Source organism: Cajanus cajan, chromosome 10, assembly GCF_000230855.2.
Source record: "Cajanus cajan strain Asha chromosome 10, NIPB_CcT2T_4, whole genome shotgun sequence".
Classification (NCBI taxonomy): domain Eukaryota; kingdom Viridiplantae; phylum Streptophyta; class Magnoliopsida; order Fabales; family Fabaceae; genus Cajanus; species Cajanus cajan.
Genome location: NC_138526.1, coordinates 47,300,781 through 47,321,778, shown reverse-complemented (window position 1 = coordinate 47,321,778; position 20,998 = coordinate 47,300,781). Strand labels below are relative to the sequence as shown.

Here is a 20,998-nt window from a genome sequence, read left to right as displayed (position 1 = left end):
CATGGGTATAGTCGTATAGAGGAGACGGTTTCATATGGTACCTACGATACAAATTAACAGGAAACCATCATGGTAGCATGTCTCATATTTATCACCTAAAAATTTAAGTTTTATACATATATATTACGTGGAACGTAAAAAATTTAAGCACGTTTAAATAATCAGAGATAAGACGTTTAATGTATCAACAAATGACAGAGCTTCAATAAGACGTTTAATTTGTTGTTTTCAGTTTTCACTACCTATATCATTCAATGAACCCTCAGACAACGGGGAAAGATAGATACAGAACAAAATAATCGGCACGAAACCTTGAAAAAATTAATAGCGTATAAAATTTTCTGCGTCGAGTAAAATGATGGCGGTTGGGAAGTTTTAATTACTTGTCCCCATGGTTGAAAAAGTTAATTAGGTATATTTTGAAAATAAGATATGATGTGATTAAGGATTGTCCTCGGGTGAGTTTAATAAGATATTATATTTAATCATTGGAGTATTGATGAAATTGAGTTTGATGTATTTTTCCGGTTATATTCCGGCGAGTCATCTTATCCTAAATTAATTTCATAAATACTCCTATAATTTGGAAGATTTTTTGTCTACTCATTTTAACTTCCTTTGAACATTTTGTGCAAAAACAGCTCAATGCAACTAGCAACTTTTTTTTTTATTTTAAAAAAATCATTTTGTTGAAATAAATTTCATCATTAGATATTGTTATTGTGTAATTTTGACATAATTATCTCAAAATTAGTCGATAAATGTTTAAATTAAGAGCTTTTATGAGTCGATTTAAAATTATGGATTCAGGACATATAAAATTCAAAATTGATAAGGTACATGGTCCTTCAAATTTGAACTAAAAAGACAAATATGATACTTAAAAAAATAATTTAATTAATATATGACTTGACTTACAACTGAGAGTACACAAGTCAAAAAGACAAATTTAATTTAAAAAAATAATGTAATTAACATATAACTCAACTTAAAATCAAGATGGTAGATTTTGAAACAGTTTTTTTTCTCTTTATTTCAGCTACATGATTCATTAATATCGATTCATATGACAATATGTCTCTTCCCTACTATTCTTATATAAAGTCTTAGGACTTCTAACAAGATATTGTTATGTCAAAAGCATTTGAATAATGAGTTGTTTTTTTCTCCTCCACCAAACTTACGCTTTATATGCTTGTGCTTACACAGATGTGATTTTAAATTGATCACTCTTATTTTATTTTTTTTATAAAAAGAGAGCAGCAATCAATCAAAAGGGGAATGATAAAAAAAATAGAATATCAAAGCCTCAAGTCTCAAACCGTTTAACAATACCAGATATAAAAAGAGAGCTGCGCAATCAATCCCTTCCTCAAAATAAGATATTTCTTAATTTGTATATCTATGATTTTCTTATACTAATTATATTTATTTAATCAAATTCAATTGTACAAAATTATTTTATAAAGGATGAATTATTTTCACTTGTATATTCTATTTTACTCTATTCTTAACTTGGTTTCTCGGAATATAATGTGAAATTATCCTTGTCACCATGCTTTAAAAAATTCTTACAAAAGTCCTCATCACGTAAATACACTAACCATGACACCAACAAATGGCAGAGCGTGGCTTGAACTCTTGACCACAGTTTCCCTGTGTGATCGATCACACTCCCCAGACTATACTCAAAATTTCCCAGAACAAGTGAAGAACAGACGGGGCAGAACCAAATCTGGGTTCATTAATTAATTAATATTAGAATAGCAATTGTCCATTATACAAGAAAAATCATTATTCTCTACACTTGGAGCTCGAAACCAAAGACTTCAACATTTTCTAACAGAGTAATAACTATGTCCTTCAACTTCTCACATCTAAAAACAATGTCTCAGATGCTATCATGCCACACCATATTATGCAAATATACTCAGAGGACCTGTCTTATTTGATGCATCCAATCCATGTTCAGCATTCCGAGTTCCTGTGATCCAGACCCTGCAAAACACACTTTGAAGTCACAAAGAGGAACAGCTACACTTGCACATACAAAAATATCTTCCCCGGCCATAAGGGAACAGATGCTATACAATTTCATTTTTTTTTCTCGCACTCGCACCTTCTATCTTTGCTGCTTGAATCCGTCAGAATTGTCAATCTTTTTGCTGTCTTCATGAATTCACTGCAGAAAAACAAAGCCCCAAAAAATCATCAGTCATAAGACTCCAAGAATACATCCACCCATAGAAAGAAAAACCATGAACAAGAAATGGAATGATATATACCTGAAGGGCTCTTCTCCGGTTTGCTTAAGAGCACCGGTTGCATCGCGGTAGAGAACATGACTCAACATCTCAGACCGTTGTATTCCAAACATGTTGGCCAGTCTCATGTACAATTCTTCATAAGAACCAAGACAGGACAAATCAAGGGTCCGTCCTACATCTTCTGACTCCATGAAAACCTTGCAATGACTGCTGGTGTCCGAACCGAGTTGCCAAGAGAATTCGGCAGTGGAAGACGACTTTCCCGGTGAAACTGAAGACTGGGAGTCACTAAGAAACCCCTTCTCCTTATTCTCATCATCCGTGGCGGTACAATTTTGAGACAACACATCACTAGAAGACTTTCTAGCAATTTGTTGCTCGGTGAGTATCGGTTGACCAAAAAGCAAAAATTGGTGTCTCTTCACATGATCAGATTTCTCCAAACTCTTGTTTGAATTTCCCATGGTCAGCAAGCATGATAGACTTTCTCTACTCTTACCATGGTTGGTGATGTTTCCATTAGAAATCCCAGTGTGCAAATCAAGCTGGCGAAAGTTCGTTGGAAGGAAACCCAACTGCAGCTGCTTATGGTTAAGGTTAAGGTGGAGATCTGACAAAGATATTCCAATTTGAGCATGCCTGGCTCCCTGTATGCCTGCAGGAGCATTATCAGATAGACAACACAAGGGGCTGCTAGCGCTAGACCCAAGGGGGTTGCCTGAAAACGTTGGTATTGGAAATTGAACGTCAAGGGGAAACTCTGGGTGCTGTGGAAACCTAAGCTTCTTCCTTGGTGGAGAGAAGGGTGCCAGATGGATGATCGGCACGTTGGATACCAACTCAACCAACCATGGGCTTACACGCTTCACATTATGCAGCAAATCTGGCTCGTCCCAAGTAACCTGTAGCCATATCCCCAAGATACATCAAGGTCGCATCATAAACTTGTCCACAAGACTTTCTTATACAATCAAAAACATCTCCCCAGTAAGAAAAAAGAGAATTTTATTTGGAGAATCTATTCAACAATAATGCAAAACAGAAGAGCAGCAAAATAAGTTGAACCTAATAAACATAAAGAAGGGAGAATATGAGAGTACCTGAAGAAGCCTCCAAGGGGAATTAGGCCAGCGAATGGGATCAAGAAGCTGAACAGAAGCTATGGTCCCCATGAACCAGCTAATCCGGGAAGAATCCTCAGTCTCAAAGGGCATCTTAAACCTCATCCCAGAGCACCACTGAATCCTCAAAGCCGCTCTCACAGCGGAAGTGCGAATACAAAACTCAGGAGTACTGGCACGAGGGTAATAAACAACCTCAAAAGCTTGATTCCCAGCAGCCAACATAATAGCCTCTCTCACAGACTCAGCACTCACTTTGGGCCTCCCACTCCCATTCCTCGCCCCTTTGCTCTCCTCTCTAAGGAATGCACAAAAGGCCCCATAAGGCCCAAGCCCACCACCGCCGCCGCCGCTCCAACCACTCCCCACCTCAGGCCCACCAACCCCACCTCTCTTCGCCCGACGAATCCCCACGCAGAGATCACCATTATCCGCTCGCAGAAACACGATGGAGTCCCCCGCCACCAGTTTCTTCTGGTTCACGAAACTGCTCCAACCCGTCGTCAAAAGGTGCCTACGTGGCGTCCCTCGGTAAATGTGCCGGAACTTCCACACCTCGCCGTGCACGTCCTTCGCGATCACCGTCTGCACCGGCGGCTCCGCCGAGTAGTCCAGCCGTGGGAATATCGTCTCCGCGCAGTACCGCGGCACGGAGAACCCTCCGCCATTGTTCGCGTCCGACTGCGTCAGCGTCTTCGCGAACGACGCCGGCTTCTCCGAAGCCTCCGAGGCGGCGTCGTTGTCGTCGGCGTCGGCGTCGAGGTCCGTGCTCCGGAGCGGCAGGAGCCTGAGGCGCGCGAAGACCTCGTCGGTGTCGGGGTCGGCGAGGAAGGTGACCGCGGCCACGCGGCAGAGAATAAGCGGCGGAACCCGAAGCGGCGAGGAAGTGAAATCGACGTTGGAGTGCGCGTGTTCGGCGTGCCCCTGCGGAAAGTAAAATACTTTGGAGTTGACTGGCGGCATCTGAACCATGGCGCCGGCGCAGGCGTGCCACAGCTGCGGATCCAACGTCTTGTCTGTTTCCTTCATTGAATCGATTCACAACACTCTTGACGCTAATGTTTTGTGTTTATTTTATTCGTGTCTCTCAGTGAATTAACGAAAAGCAAAAGGTTGAGTTGAGTCACATATTAGAAAGACCTGAGCTGAATTTTTTGGGTTTAGATCTGAGAGAAAGAAAGGGACAGAGTGTGTGTGTGAGGGCAACGCAGGGGTTTCCTCTATTTAATAATTAATTGTAGGCCTATAAATTAAAAATTGTTATAATTATGGTGATATGACATGATGCAATAAAGAGGAGCAATAGTTTCCGAAACACAACACAGGTAATTGTAATTGTAATTGTAATTGTGACGGTATGTATGGTGTCAGCCAGTTATAAAATTAAAATTACCTGGACTGGGGACTGGTCACACTGCTAATCACTTCTCACTCTTTGTGCCTGCAATAAGTCATAAGCTGACAAAGTAACGCATTTTCACATGTAAATGTAATACAATCAAACTTGTCTCTTCTTTGCTTTACCATCATCATTCATGCCAATTGCCAATTGCCAAGTAACAAACCTCATATGCCCCGTCACAAGTGAGGCCCGCGATTTTTTTGTCGGATCAGCTTAGTATACTATTTTATGAGCATTTTCTTCTTATCTACACTAATAATCAAAATATAAAATTAAATGAAAGAAGAAACTAGAATGTGAGAAATGTGGGCCTCTTGCCCTATGGGAATGGGCTACCTGCTTCTTTCACTTGTCTCTTTCTATCACTACTCATGAATAAGGCAAGTATTACTACCACTCCAACCATCATGTACGATACGAGCGTTTTACGTATTCAAACTCAACCCTTTTATGTGTGAATCTTAATTTCCATGTTCAAGAGCTTTAATTATGTTTTACACCTGGAACTAATCAAGCAAATGTGAAGATATCGGTGAAGTCGTTTAATTAGTTTGTTGTGTTTGTTTTTGCCAAGACTGAAAAGGACATGGATCCCAGCAAGCAAGATGGAGATGTTCACATGGTGAAGGGTAGCTTTTGTCTGTTGGGTGATTGTGCTAACTGCTAACAAAACGCCACGCTCATGCCAAGATACATATGGCTTTCAAAACCCTCGTTTGGTTATGACAAAGAAGGAGGACACCACGGAAAGTTTATCTTGTTCTTTTCTTGCCGACTCTAGGACACCCCATTTCTTTAATGCCTTATTGACTTTATACACAAATTAACAAACAAATAGTACCAATTACATACACAATATCCCTACAAATATTCTTCTTCCATCTATACAAATAACACAAAACTCCATTTCCCTTACACCTACATGCATATTAATATTAATACTCTATTTTTGTACTATTTATTAGGTCTATAGTAAGCCTTTTTTTGGTGTGTTTGGGAGAGATGATTTAGTAGGAAATGGAGAGCAGAGAGAGATTATCAAATAATTAAAAAATGTATTTTTGAAAGAAATAATTTAAATGAATTTGTGAAGAAATTATAATGGGGTTCATGCAGATTTAATTCTACTCTCTTAAGATAGTTTGTGTGAAATTTTCAACAAAAAATAACATGCATAATACTAATCCTACACTATTATTTAAATATTTAGTTAACAATATTTTTATTTAAATAATCTTGCGATACAATTTTTGATTGTGATAACATGTTAATGAATAAATATGAAATGAGTAAAGGTGGAAAGAGAGAAGAAAAGAGTTATAAGTAGGCAGAAGGCAGAAGGCAGAAGGCAGAAGGCAGAAGGCGACAAAAGCAATAGGTAGAAGGAGAAAGGAAAGCAGCAGCACGTACGATAGATAGCCGAATTCAGGAAGCATTGTCAGGGCATACGCATATAGTCATAGTCAAATAGGGTATAGCATCCTGTAAGAGTTAAAAGGAATAACTTTCCATGATGCTGTGGCAAAAGCTTAGGAATCAATCACACTTGGCCTTACTACAAACAAGTTGCTTAGGTGAACCGACAACATCGCTACTACCAGCCTGGATGTAACATCAATCACCCTCAATTCTTATAAATAATATCATTTAATCAGGTTTAATACACGCTTTTGTATTTATGTATTCAGAAACAACAATAACAACAACGTGGAGATGATTATAAAGCAAAAGGTAAATAATAAAAGGAAAAGGATGATAAATCCGCCAAAAAATATGTGGTTCGGAAAAGAATAGGATTGGTTGGTTAAGAATCAACATTGATACCGACACACAACGTCGAGACAATTAAGACAAGAAGATGAAATGATAGACGCATGGAACAAACAATCAATGTTGGGATAATAATTTTTAGAATTGTATAGCCACCCACCCTGGCCCTCATTCTTATCTTCTACTCAAGCCCCATAACTTTAACAATTCTCCCATTTTTGCCGTCCCACATTCACTCCATTAATTTATATTATACTATCTACCAAACAAACTCCTTCGTTTTACCCATACTAATTCATGGTATGTTTGGATATATATATATATATAGGTGGGAAACAAAAATCACATATGTACATATATAATTAATGTAAATGCTAGCTAGCTTATCTTTTTCGAATTACTGATTATATCGTACTAATTGATTTACATGATTAATTTAAATGTTATCTTATTACCTCTTTTACTGAAAACAAAATGATCTGGCATGTGCCCTTGAGGAATTGACTAGTTTTGTTGATAAACCCTTATGATGTTATGGCCAAGTGAGGTGCTCCACCCAAAGTCACATGCAGACGCATCTCAAAAGGTAAAAGAATCGAGTTTGGTGATAAACGAAAATAGTGAATATATGAAGGAGGAAATGGGTCCCAGTGGGGGTCCCGAGAAATTGACAAATGAGCATAACTTTCGCCATTGTATTGTTTGCGAGTGTCCAAAACAATATAGCACGATGAAAAAATAAAAAGAAAGTAAAGGAAAGGAGAGCCAAAAAAGGGAGTCGCTGTCCTCAGAGTCTGACAACGATAATTGATGATAAAGCTTTGAGTGCATCCATTTATCTATACCCATCTCCACGTTTATGTCCATTGTCAACTCCACATTATTATTTACTTTGCTCTTCCACTCACTTCAAACGGACGAATAAAGTGGATTTGACTCGTCTTAGAGTAAAAAACAACATGACACTTAAAATACCCCTACAATTTTGTATAGACAGTTGTTTCTTCACGCTTTAACGTTCAGGTATAGAGACTTGTGTATAGTTTAAATAGGTCAATCAACTTCTCATGCTAAAATCTAACTCAATTCATGGATACTGCAATAAGAGTATCGATCAAACAATGTTGATGAACCAAACCAATTAAGATCCACATTAATTATAATGTCATGGTTTACATTATTATGCAAGAAGTTTGGAATACATGTTCAAAATAGAACTTGTATACAAGGAAATTTTTAAGATCGAGACAATAAGCACACTCTTAATATTCTAAACTTGGACAACTACTATGATTTTTTAGAAGAAATTTTCTATACCGAAAGAAATACTGAATTTTATATATTAATTTTCCAAGCAATTTAGATTATTTCAGGGAATCTTTTGGTGGATGTTGCTTAAGAACAAATAGTTGTTACGCAATGATTGTGAAATTGATATAAATATGGAAGAAAAGGGAAAATTACTAATACATATTAAAAAAAAAAAAAAAAAAAAAAGTGAAAGTCACACGTGTGAGCACAGTAATTGGGGTTTTATTTGGTTGTGGAGTGGAGCACAGTAAGAAACATTTAAGGAGACAAGAAGCCCGAGGAGCAGGAGGCGGGTTGACCTGGGATGGACACGTGTGAGCATCAGAGAGGGGTTATAGCTGTTCCTCGTTGGCAGCGACATAGATGAAGGGACGTAACGTAGCCGAGAGGGCCCCACCAGCATGGTGATGAATGATGATGTGGATGTAGTCTTTCTCAGGAATCTCTGTCGTTGTGTTCTCTCTATCACAAGTCACAAGAGAGAGTAAAGCAACTCAACCCCACTCAAGTCAAGATAGCCAAAGGTTAAAAACAAAAAGAGTTTGCGTAATTACCATTTATTACAGTAAATATTTAAATGCATTTTAATTTTTAAATTAACAGTAAATATCGATTATATTAATTTCTTATAATATTTGAAATTTTTTTATAGCTTAGTTGAAAATTTTAGAATTTTTTTTAATTATATCATTGATACTATTTACTTATTTTTGTTGATTGTTAATCTTGTTAAGATATGAAAACATCTAGAAAAGTTTGACAGTTGTTTGTATCCATAACACTTAGAAAGTGTAAATATTACACTTGTTGAAAACATGAATTCTAGTTTCTCTCTCCATATCCAAATAGGAAAATTAGCAAAAGCAACAAAACATAGCTTTGATTGGATTTGAAAAATCACATTTTAGATATAGATGCAAAGGCAGTCTAAGTTAGTACGTAATAGTTGGCATATATTCTTGTAAAACAGTTTAGTCTTGGTTTCGGGGTGAGAGGGGTATGCATCTGTGGAGTATCAAGCACATTAATATGGAGAGACTCAATGAATGTCTATCCTAACGTAAGTAAACCTGAACAGTACAAACCTGTATTAGAAAATTTAGGAATAAAGTGTTTATTTACAAAACTTGAACATGGGACACTAGACATGAGACATGAGACATGAGACATGAGACATGAGGCATGAGGCATGAGGCATGAGACATGATGGAATTAATTTTTTCACTCCATGTAAAGAAAGTTTAGGAATAAAGTGTGTTATAGAGTATATTAGAAGTTGTTGTCTGTTGAATGATGTGAGATTTAGAATAAAGACGGTCGGTGGTTGGCGGATTTGATGAGTTGCGAGTGAATGAAGAAGGTGTTTGTTGATATGATAAATTGGCGAAAAGAAGAGAGAGAGTATTGGAAGACCTTTCATTGCCCAAAAACGGCACTACCCTATTCTTATTCCTACACCAAACTCTGCATTAGCGTTCGATACAATCAATGCGTGTGGCAGTGCCACTGACAGTGCCCTTTGGCCCATCACACCACCACTTGCCACGTGTCCTTTGTCTCGTGCGTGAGAGAGAGAGAGAGAGAGAGAGAGAGACACTTCCCTTTCCTTCTCACGAGAGTTAGAATGTCGGAACATGATTTAGTTAGCCACTGCATAACCTCCTCATCTTAATTTCATTAATTTTCCTAACACCCAAACTTCATTCTTCTATCACTACTAGTAGCTACCACATCCCACTCAATCATTCTTTTTACTTTTCTTCATTATGTCTTCACCATTCGGAAAGACAAGAATGGAGTAGTAGAAATAGTAGCACTCTTTCTTCCTCACTTTAATTTTATTTATTGTTCTCAACCAAACAAGAAAACAACATCATCAATACAAATTTAATGTTATGGACCGCATGGAATTGATCAACTAAATTACATTACAACTAAACACTGTTCTCTGCCTTCAATTCAATAGAATTACCGCCACAGAAATTTAATGTTTCCCAACTGAAACACAAACAAGAGAGGTACAAGTACTTTTTTGTTTTGATACAATACTACTCCCCTTCTTATATTAGATATTTTAGCATTCTTTTTTTTATCCTTAAATGATCAGTGTTTTAAAATCTTAAAGGTTTAATTAATGTTTTTTTCTTTCTCAAATTTAATATCCCATTACTAGTAATAAATGGATATACTGTAGTAATTAACTAAGAATCATGTTATTAAATACGTATATTTTAGTCTAAATATAATACTTATAGTTAGTTTCATTAAATATTTAAAGATATGGAAAGGATTGCTTCTTGTCTATCCCATAAGAAGAGAAGGATGTCATGCGCTTTGAAAAGTGATTGGTGGAATGTTGGTATCTGAAAAGAAAACTTTATAGTATGGTGCAAAGGATGGAGTTAACCGATAACCCAACATTGGATTAATGCATTTGCTTTCATTAAATTTCGAAAAACTGTAGTCAAGCCTTAGTAGTTAGGGCACATATATATCAAGTCTATTAAACTGTAGAGGTAGATTATTAGGTATTAGGGAGTGGGGATGCAATTGGAGAATGAGCAAAAGACCAAAAAGACACACAAACTCCTCAATTAAGACTATATAGGACCACTATAATTCATGGCCATTAATCCTTTTTGAAATGGGGCATGTACCAAGATGACAGCATCACAGATTCAACACATCAATTCATGTCCTATTTGTTTTATTTTTATTTTTATCATTTTCCATTAAATGGTTACCAGAGTGTCCACAGTCACTTTGTGTAATTTAAATTACTCTTTCCTCCCTTATAAGGTGAACACAGGTTACATTGAATCATTTTTAATATAAACAAATATCTTAACAGTGAAATAACTCTGAATATGTTATCTAATGGTGTTTTATTTTACTTTTATAACTTTCATTGTCACTAGCTAGTAACTATTTCTGGAAATCCCATTCTAGTATTTTTAAAAAGTATAATAAAAGTAGTACCGATTTTTATCTTTGAAATTTTATCTAAAATATTTTATTTCACTTTCTGGTTACATAAAATTCATAATAGATATTCAAAATAAATTATTATAGCTGTCTATTGGGAGGGGGGAATCTACATTAAAGAGGACTCAAATGTCTTATATATTTGCTGAAGGAGTTTGATGCCGTTAGTTGTAATTTTTTGATACCGAATTTGATTACTACGGATAAAAAAAAAGTATTATATATTCATTTTTAAAGAACGGAGTATATATTTATAAAATTAATCACTTATATATTGTCAATGTAAAATTTTTTTACACTGACAACCAATTATATCTCTTAATTGTGTCATGTTACAGTAAATACATTTACTTTTAATAATGACATAACATAATTAAGAGATATAATTGGTTGTCAGTGTAAAAAAAACTTTACACCAACAGTGTATATATGATTAACTCATATTCATATGTTGTCAGTTTAAAACCAAGTAGGCAGAGAGGATCTTATAGCAATGTGTATTGAGAAAAATCATTCTAAAGTTGATTCCTTTTCGGCACGACGAAGTATTTTTGGTATTCTTCGGGTGTTACTGTTAAATTAATCCTTGCTTAAATCATTAAAAAAGAAATTAAAATTAGTTAAACCATAAGGTATGCAACTATTCAACCCCACTAGGGCCGAGCCAAAAATAAAACTGACATGTTATGGTTGAGTTTGGGTGCAAAGTTTTTTTTGGGGAATAGAAAAAGGGCCCTTGTTTGGGTGTAGTGATGGGTTGAAGAATAAAAAACAAGTGGGTTCATGATATATATATATCTTCTTTTTTAAAAAAAAATAACTAAATTTCTAAAATATTTTTAATTTTTTAATTTTTAATTTTTTGTTTTTAAGTTTTAATTTTACATTTACAATATTTAATTTAGTATTTTTTTTTCACACATTTTTCCTCATTTTTTCAATTTTTACATGCACTCTCTTACCTTTCCTTCACCACACCTATTTTGGTAGCATGTGAAAACTAAAAGAAGAAAAAAGTGTGTGAAAAAGAAGAAAATAACAAATTGAAAATTGAAGGTATAAAATTAGAAAATTAAAAAAAAAAACTATAATATTTTATAATTTTTTTAAAAAAATAAAAAGAAGTGTACTTATAAAAAAGGGAGGTGTATATATCATGAGCCGAACAAGTGTGACTATATGGGCTGCCTCTGAAATGTTTAATGTCCCAAGGATCCATGACATTCTGTGGCCCCTAAGAGAATTCCGGCCTGCCTTTTGCAATGGATCGACCCACTCAACGTTTGTAGCCACTGTCCGAAATATAGTATAAAAACAGTTAAATAAAGAGTTAATATAGAGTTGAAGAAATGACGAAAATCAAGATGAGTATATTTGCACTTTAATTTTCGTCTAGTATGAAATTATATCATTTAACTTTAACATCATCAATTAAAAAATTAACCATAATCACGAAGTACATAGATTAACTGACAAATAATTTTTGTTTTACAGTAGTCTCGAGTTCGAAATTTTTAGTATGCAATTACATTAAATATTTAAAGAAGAGTTCTCTGCTACATAAAGATCCTACTCAGTTTGACAAGATTGCCTCTAGTGAAATATATGCCGTGGTTTATACAAGAGGTTTCAAAAAATCAATCCGAACATGGCTCCTCCCCCCTAGGAGTTTTCAAGACATGATGATGGGTTATTCATTATTTCAATCAAAAAGAAAAAAAAAGGTTTAATATAAAAACAATAGAGAAGGAAACGTAAATGGATTCAACATATTGTAAACATAAATCAAATATAAGTTGCTAAATGCATAATAAAATTGTAATAGTACAAAACAATTAAGAACGCATAATGACCTCTAAAAAAAAAAATAGGCCAGCCCACACCGACCAATGGACCTTAGTAGAAGCCAGCCCTTTAAACATTGCTGCTACACACAAATTCCACTAGCCTATATTATGAAGGGAGAGTAACTAACCCATATATTTGATATTTGAAGCTGAATAGAAAGGCATTATAGTATTCTAGCTAGCAAGTCTAACATTGAAGAGAAAAGCCACACATGTGCTTTCTTTATAACGCTGTGCCATGTTATGAGGCATGTGATATTATTGTCCTTGCCTCAATTTGATCCTTGACTTTATGTTCTCGTAGCACATGCAGCAGCAATGGAAAAGATTCTTGCTCCTACTTTAACCCTTTAGCCCCACAGCCATGCATGCGATCCAGTTAGAAAATTGCTGGCTCAACCACCACGATGAAACTACATCATACCATATACTCAACCTCTCCATCTTTCAACACCATGTTCCCTGAATTCCTCGCAAACCACTAACCTGCTACTACCCTTTATTTCACCGATCAATTTACATTAATCAAACAAATGATGCCAAGTAATATAACATTAGACTATAAAGAAAACAACAGACAAGGAGGATCCTGTTTAGGACTACCGTTTCTTCCTCAATATAATCAATCCGACATAAAAATTATCCTACAGAATTTCCATGGAGATTTGATGGAGCCAACATGGAAGAACCCCTGAACCGGGTTCTCATCTCCACTACCTTCTTGTGACAGTTCGAGTGCAATGATGCTACAAAAGTGGGGCTTGCTGCAGGCCGGTATTCGGGAAAGAGGCGGCCAGACCTGTACCGAACGCCACAAGCATTGCACAGTGTTTTGGGACCCATAGGTCCCTCTCTCCATTGTGGGGTCTTTGTCACCTCACAATGCATGCATTTTCTGGGGGCAGCCGGCTCAAGTGATGAGGATCTCATCATCTCAACATCATCTGGTAGCGGGGTCAAATCCTTTTTCCTTTGCCTTTTTAGTTTGTTTGATAGATTCCCAGCAACATTTGTTCCGAAATCTGATTCAGAGGCAGTTGTCCCTTGATGTTTTCGCAAAGCTGGTAAATTAAGGTAGAAAGGAGTTGAAAACAGAGGACTGAAGCTTGAAGGACGCTGACGTTTGCTTCGAACTCGCTTTACTCGGATGACAGGTCGATCGAAGTTGGAATTCTCAACTGAGGAAGAACTGCTGCTTTCAAAAACCGAAACTGGACTGTAGGTTTGGAATTGATGCAAATCTTTTCCCCTGAAAGTGACATTCTGGTGGGGAATTGTTTTTCCATATGTTGGTTCTGGAGCCTTTGCCAGCTGTTTTATTGGAGAAATCCCATCACACTGCAATGCCAAACAATCATCAAACCAAGAAAAAATGAAATAAAACAAGAATCAGATGCAATATCAGTGGATATGATTATTTGAATAAATAAGTGAAAGAGGAATATAGGTGATTTCTTCCAACATTTACATTTATACTCACAAAGCTAATCACATGAAAAGATTGCTACTGTTCTAATATGTATACTTATAGTTATCAATTATCAGATGCTGTCGAGTCAAATCACCATAGTCACTCAAACTACTTGCGTCCATTTGCAATACTGCATAGCAGAGTCTCGACTGTTAAGAAAGTGTGACTGCAGATACAGTAAATCATTTTCTGTTTCATTTCCATTAAGCAGTATACACATACATAGGAGAACTCAATATCTATAACAAGACCTAGCCAACTTGTATCAGCCGCCTGACCAAATGCAAGGAGTTTCTTTAAATTAACTCCATACAGAGATGGAAATAATTTTGGGCAAGGGATCAAATATTTAGTACTGTACCCCACCATTTACCAAATACAAGTACATAAGAAACACATTCATCTAATCACCCACTGAACCATGTTGCCGTTGTTATAATTCCTATAGATCCAAAAATCTAATCATCCAGTACTTAAGAAAGCAAACTTCTACTTCTTTCTACATGTCACCCATTCACTATTCAAAGTAAACGCTTAGAAAATTCCAAAAGCGTGTTGTTACCAGAACTTAATCACTTTCTGAAAGCAACAAACCTAAAAATATATGGCATGAGTTCCAAGGTGTTGTTGAAACTTTAAATTTAAAAGCCTACATAGTGTCTGCCAATATATTTCAAAGTATCAACTTAGCTGCAAATTAATTATATAGGTTTGTGTTATTACACCTCTTTCAAACATTTTAAACACACATGTAACTGAATAATATATAGAAAATAGAAAATAGAAATAATAGCAGATATTGTTAGAATATTTTATATCCTATAATATCTTAGATTTTCTCATAGGAACAATTTCCCTATTTCCTCATTATCTCTAAGGACTAGTTACCAGATTTACTTAACTTATCATTGATTTGTTTCCCTAATTAAGTTAAGATTGTTATTGGTATAGATAAGGGTTAGTGCTCTAGGTTTTATAAATGCATCAATACACCAATATGCTGTAATACATCTTAGTTAATATCAATTCAATGTTACAAACTCTTACCTCTCAGCCTAAAACCCCATGTTCAACAGTAGTAAAACCAATTTTGAATTTCAGAACCTGACAGTTATGATTGATGAATCTACATCATTGCATAAATAAAAAATAACCAGATGACTCTTTCCCAGGCAAATTTCTTTAATTTTTTTCCCCTCTGTTTCTTCCTCTTTTTATATTTCTTTAAACCTTCTTTGCCATCCAAAAGTGTATACCAAGAGAGGAAGTTTCCGCAACCTGAATGGGAGAGGAAAGAGATTATCACCAAGCTTCCTACCTTCCTCCTTCCTTTATTGTGAAACCCTGAAAAGTTCTAACTTTAGGTGCATAAAGGCTGAGCACTACAGACAGAATAATAGCAGCATCTCCAGGACATTATGGGTCAGTAGCAGATGAAATGTAGCAACTAGCAACTTTTTGAACAAATTTCTTAACTATTACATGTTTTATTATGATATCCTGTTACTGCCAATAATAAGTAAATGACATTAGCACCACACTTTTAAGGAAAAATCAGAGTACCACCACAAAGTCTGCATTGCTGCTTCTCCTACTGTTGCAGAAACAGCTCAGTAGTAAACAGTAATGCATGCGGTGTACAATTAATGTTTCTCAATAATCCTCCTGCCTAGTGCCTATTAAGTAAATGCATGAAAACTGAATCTCAAACCCTTGTATCTTCCACTTTTTTACTCCTATTCAATTCTCCTAGATCATACCAAGTCAATCATCCCCCAAATCTCTTCCATTACCCATAAAGTATTTTGCTGACCAATATTTTTGTTTTGCCAATCTGACAAAATTCCTGGACAACATTCTAGTTTTCCCTATCTCCTGCAAAATCCCAACTTTAAAAAAGTCCTAGTCGTCTAGGTAAAAGTATTAACATTTCTTGTCAGGGGTCTGTGATGAAGGTTCAGGAAAAACATTTCATTCAGAAAGTAAAGATTATATCAAACAAAACATCCGCAGCCAGCAACTGAACTTACAAAAGGACCTAAATCACAAAAATTTCTCTATCAATGTTGATGCATTCATGCAAGGTTTTTAAAAAAGATTTTCAACCATGATTTTGGACGCGCTTTTGAAGTCACCATAACCGCATCGTATGGCAATTGCAGTTGCATTTGTGCATAATTTTCCACAACACCAAGGATCGCGACAAAACCGCGACAAAACCACAACCACGACCGCAACTATAATTTAAAACCTTGCATTCATGTAATTTCAGTTTTACATGATAAAAATATCCACATAGTCAATCCATCAAATATAAAGTTCAATGCATTGAAGTCTCATCATGATTTTCCATCTACATAACTACTAGAACAGGGACAACATCCCAGAAAATAATGTAAGTAGGTAAAAGACATCACACCCTACATACATTCCTACACACCACAACTATGGAAGGAATACTCACAGAAGCAGAGAACCCCACCCCAAGTTGGGGATTTTCATTTTTAGTTTTGGCACACCCCCCAGCTGATGATGCTGAAAAAACATCAAAACGTGGGTCTTCAGGGCATTTAAATTGAGCGTCCCAGTCTTCTTCCACAGCATTAGCCTCCACATCTTCCAGCGGGAAATCAAAAAAATTGACGACATCATCAAAAATCTCATCCGAGAGACCATTAAAGTTGTTGTCGAAAAACCAAGAGTCCTTCATATTAGCACTATCCTGTTCCAAAAACATTATAGAGCATAAGAAACACCAAACACACACATTGTCACTCCTCTCATGCCCACAACAGAACCTATTTGAAAAAGAAAAAGCACAGACCACCCATCACTGGTTAAAAAACAACCAAAATCAGAACTTATGCTATGTTCCCTATTCCAATTTGGATAGTAAGGTAATTAACTGTCACAATGAGGATGTACCTCGTAAGTTTTCACAAAGAGGGAAAAAAAAAAAAAAATCAGCTAAGAACAGTAAAACACGAGTCTTTGACAATTTGTTCCAAGTTGAAAAAAAAAAAAAAAAAAAAGGAAAATGCAGGCAATATCTGACGTTAAAAGGAAATGAAAAATGAAAAGGGAAAAAAGAGAGAGGTTGAAAGACCTCAGACATGAGCTGGGTGGAGTGAGGAAATGGAGCACATTGTAGTGAGTAATGATTTGGAAATGGAGAGACAGAGATTGGAAAGTTTAAGGATTAATTTGAGAGAAGTGAGAAGAAGAAGATGTTGAGGAGTGAGAATCTGTGTGTCTGAATTTGGTAAATTAGGTTTTATTTTTGTGCGCTACTCCCATGCGGAAACCCTCATCCTCCTCTCGTGAGTTCCATTAATATTTCCCTTTCGATAATAGTATTCCATCCATTTCACACCAAATTTTAATTATTTTCCTTTTATTAAATTAAAGGCCATATAATGATGCTTTTGTGTTTGTACGCTTGAAAAGTACAAAGTTAGAGTTACAAAAGCAAGATCTAATCTAACGTACATTAAAAACGAGAAGGATGTTTTAATTGTAAGGTTGATGGAATTTAAACGTTAAAACGCGTCGACCTTTATAAGCATTTGTTTCTTAGCAGAATGAATCATGAATGGTAGTTAATATAATTGTAGGGCAAGTGTGGAAAAGATAAAGAAGGTTGGTCAACTGAGATAGATAGATGGTAAGAACTAACAAGTAACAAGGGTGATGGAGCATGAGATATGGATCTACAAGGAATTATTTAAAGCAAAAATAGGTGGATCCAAAACCATGTTATTTGGTTTAATGAATCATTCTGTAGTTCCACATTTTATATACTCATTTCCACAAAAATACAAAAAATCATTTAGCCATCACCGACGAAGGACACGAGACCAACGGAATATTGCACACCTATTTTTTTTTTTTTTTTTTTTTTTTATACACATGGCTACTTTTCCTTTAACTTCTCATTATTACAAAAATTACCGTAAAAATAAAATATGTTTGGACAACATTTAAAGAAAATAGGACATATATATAATAACAGTAAACTGTTTTATACTATTGTTTAAATATAAACGGTTCTATATACTTGGTGTAGGAAAAAAAACGAATTTTTTACACCAAAGAAAACGGTTGTTAGTATACAGTAAATTTGCTAATTTTGATAATATTATTTTACAATTCATATTAAATATATTTTCTAACAGATGAAAAAATTAAAATATTAACAATATATATCTATTAAATTCTAAGTTTTAAAATATTATTTTTTATATTTTATAAAAATTATTTTTATAAGAAATTAAGTAAAATGTAATACTATCCAGTCTCAAATTATTATATATAATAAGTTAATTAATTTTTATACTATATTTTGAGAGTTGTATCTAAGATGATTTTAATTATTTAGAAAAATGATAATATTGTATGAAGATTAATTCTTTTTGTATATTAATTTTTCTATCTTATATCTCTAAGTTAATTTATATTGAATTTTTATTAACTGCTAAAGATAGTCTAATGGTAAGAAGTTAAAATAATATGTGGTCTTAAATTTTGACCTTGTTGTTATAATTTATACAGACAAAAAATAAATATGAATGATTTAATACTTATATACATGAAAAAAATGTTAAAATATTTTTTTTCAAAAATTCGTTACTACTATATTTTAATTGAAAAACGACTTAAAATGTATGATCGAACCCAATTCACAAACAGAGCTGTCGCAAGTTTATTCGCCATTTACTTCTCTCCATTTCTTTATGTTAAAAGATAGCACAAAAATTAAAAATATATGATTAATATTTTCGTTTTATATTAAAATGTTTTAATTTTGCATTTTTAATATGATACTTACTATTATTTTACTCTCATCTATAACAAGTGTATAAATATTTAGAAGTTAAATATAAAATTAACATAACTGCGAAAATAATAGTTAATATCATTTTAAAATATATATTAAATTGAGAAACATAACTAAAAAAATTATGAGGGAAATGATAGGCAGAGAATATAACTAAATTTTAATTCAAAGGTTCTTTTTTTTTTTTACACCTTTTCATTCAAAAATTAACACATAAAATAGTTACTTATTTATAATTTAAAAAAAAAAAAAAAGAGTTTTGAAGATGAAAGACACTTATTATCATTTATTTAAAAATTAACTATTAAAGATTGTATTAAAATCAAGTATACATAAAATAAATTTAAAACTAGTTATAATTTTAAATGTTAATTTTTTAATAATGATTATTATTATTTTTTTTTAAAGACAACAACTAACTTTTTGAAGAATAAAGAATATAACATATAAGTGAAATTAGATTCACTCCAAAATCTTAATTAAGTGGAGTCAAAAGATTTAACTAGTTGTATTACACTATCACATTTGAGGAGAGCAATTATCTTATTTAATATTTAAACTATTTTTTTTTTACATTTAAATTTTGATTCTTGAAAATATGACTGACATATTACCATATATATCTTTATTCCCATTGCAAGAAGAAATAGATATGGGTCCTCCAAATAAATAATTCATGGTACTAATTTTCAACGTGGGACCATGCGTGTTGGCAGATTATACAATGGAAAATGAAATGGAGATGAAACACCGTTTACGTCGTTAAAGCAAAAGATTAACATTATGAAAAAAATAATATATATATATATATATATATATATATATATATTAAATATTACCACATTTTTATTTGGTTTAGTTTTATGGATTAAAATAAAAATTATATTATTAATCAATTAGTATAACTTTTAAAATATTATTAAAGACTATTTAAAAGTTATTAGTATAAATTTTTAACAAACTTTTATAATATAATTAATATAAATTTTATAATAATTAAATATAAAAAATTATCATTAGTATAACTTTTAAATAAAGTTAATAAACTTATTATACATAATTTTTATAAGATTTAAATATGTTTTTAGTCTTTTAAATTTAGGATAAATTTATTTTTAATCCCTCAAGTTTAAAATTGATATTTTTAGTTCCTATAATTAAAAAAATATATTATTTTAGTCTTTATATTCAAATTTTGTTAAAAAATTTATCAAATATTATTGCATAAAATTTACCTATTGATGTTCTGTTAATGAAAATATCACACTAAATTTAATTGATATTGCATAATCATCTTAATTTATTATTTTTAAATATGTTATTGATGATCTGAATGATTAAAATAAGATTTTCGAAAATTATAGAGACTAAAAAAAATAATTTTAAATTTGAGGGACCAAAAATATGATGACTAAAAACATATTTAAATATTTTTATAATCATATCAATAAAAAAAATTATTGTATAAGTGCATAGTCTATTTTTTTTATTTATATTTTTAATAACTATTTAGATTACATTATTCAATGAAAAGTTGGATAATATCTATGTTAACTTTTTTATAAAGTAAAATCCTATCTAATTAAAGAAAGAAAAAGAACATTTTAGAGTAGTTTAAATTTATGACAAATAAAATTTTTAATATAAAAAATTATTTTAAAAGGCTTAGAATGAAGAAAAAAAATAAAAATAACACAATTGAAAAATGTATTGTAATTGAATTTTAATATTTTTAATATATAAATAATATTGTAATTAATTTTAAAAGGTTATAAAAGATGATAACTTACATTTATATTATAAAACTGAATAATTAGTTCATAGTTTTGGAATTGAAAGTAAGAATATAAAATATAATTCTTTTGTTCTTATAGCAAGCGGTATTTGAAAAAAACTTTTGGCAGTTTTATCTTCAAACTAACAGTTATTTTTACATTCACTCACACTTACTATTCTTATAACTTTTTTTATTCAAATAAATACATTG

General features: G+C 33.3%; 2 protein-coding genes across 3 annotated transcripts; both read right to left on the bottom strand.

Annotated features, from left to right (window-relative positions):
- Window positions 1–1,721: 1,721 nt before the first annotated feature.
- On the bottom strand, window positions 1,722–4,952 carry LOC109812949 (auxin response factor 18). Of its 2 annotated transcripts, none has more exons than XM_083065724.1 (4): window positions 3,368–4,952; window positions 2,286–3,169; window positions 2,091–2,182; window positions 1,722–1,998 (listed from the first exon to the last, which is right to left on the bottom strand). In XM_083065724.1, the coding sequence occupies exons 1-3, from the start codon at window positions 4,415–4,417 to the stop codon at window positions 2,095–2,097; spliced, it is 2,022 nt and encodes a 673-aa protein (XP_082921850.1). In that variant the 5' UTR covers window positions 4,418–4,952; the 3' UTR covers window positions 1,722–1,998; window positions 2,091–2,094. The 2 variants fall into 2 exon arrangements, with proteins under 2 accessions (XP_082921850.1, XP_020232609.1); XM_020377020.3 differs by having other exon boundaries at window positions 2,120–2,182; window positions 3,368–4,924.
- Window positions 4,953–12,628: 7,676 nt separating this feature from the next.
- Window positions 12,629–17,507, bottom strand: LOC109812958 (GATA transcription factor 11). The gene is made up of 3 exons (XM_020377043.3): window positions 17,281–17,507; window positions 16,639–16,896; window positions 12,629–14,041 (listed from the first exon to the last, which is right to left on the bottom strand). Exons 1-3 carry the CDS (start codon window positions 17,287–17,289, stop codon window positions 13,343–13,345), a joined length of 966 nt encoding a protein of 321 aa, XP_020232632.1. The 5' UTR covers window positions 17,290–17,507; the 3' UTR covers window positions 12,629–13,342.
- Window positions 17,508–20,998: the final 3,491 nt, after the last annotated feature.

Bases quoted from the DNA above. Each gene is read 5' to 3' on its own strand.
- LOC109812949 (XM_020377020.3), bottom strand. From the start codon at position 4,417: ATGAAGGAAACAGACAAGACGTTGGATCCGCAGCTGTGGCACGCCTGC. The intron at 3,170-3,367 runs GTACTCTCATAT...ATATGGCTACAG, and splicing joins CCCCTTGGAGGCTTCTTCAG to GTTACTTGGGACGAGCCAGA. The intron at 1,999-2,119 runs GTGCGAGTGCGA...TGTGTTTTGCAG, and splicing joins TCAAGCAGCAAAGATAGAAG to GGTCTGGATCACAGGAACTC.
- LOC109812958 (XM_020377043.3), bottom strand. The intron at 14,042-16,638 runs GTGAGTATTCCT...TTGGCATTGCAG, and splicing joins GGGTGGGGTTCTCTGCTTCT to TGTGATGGGATTTCTCCAAT.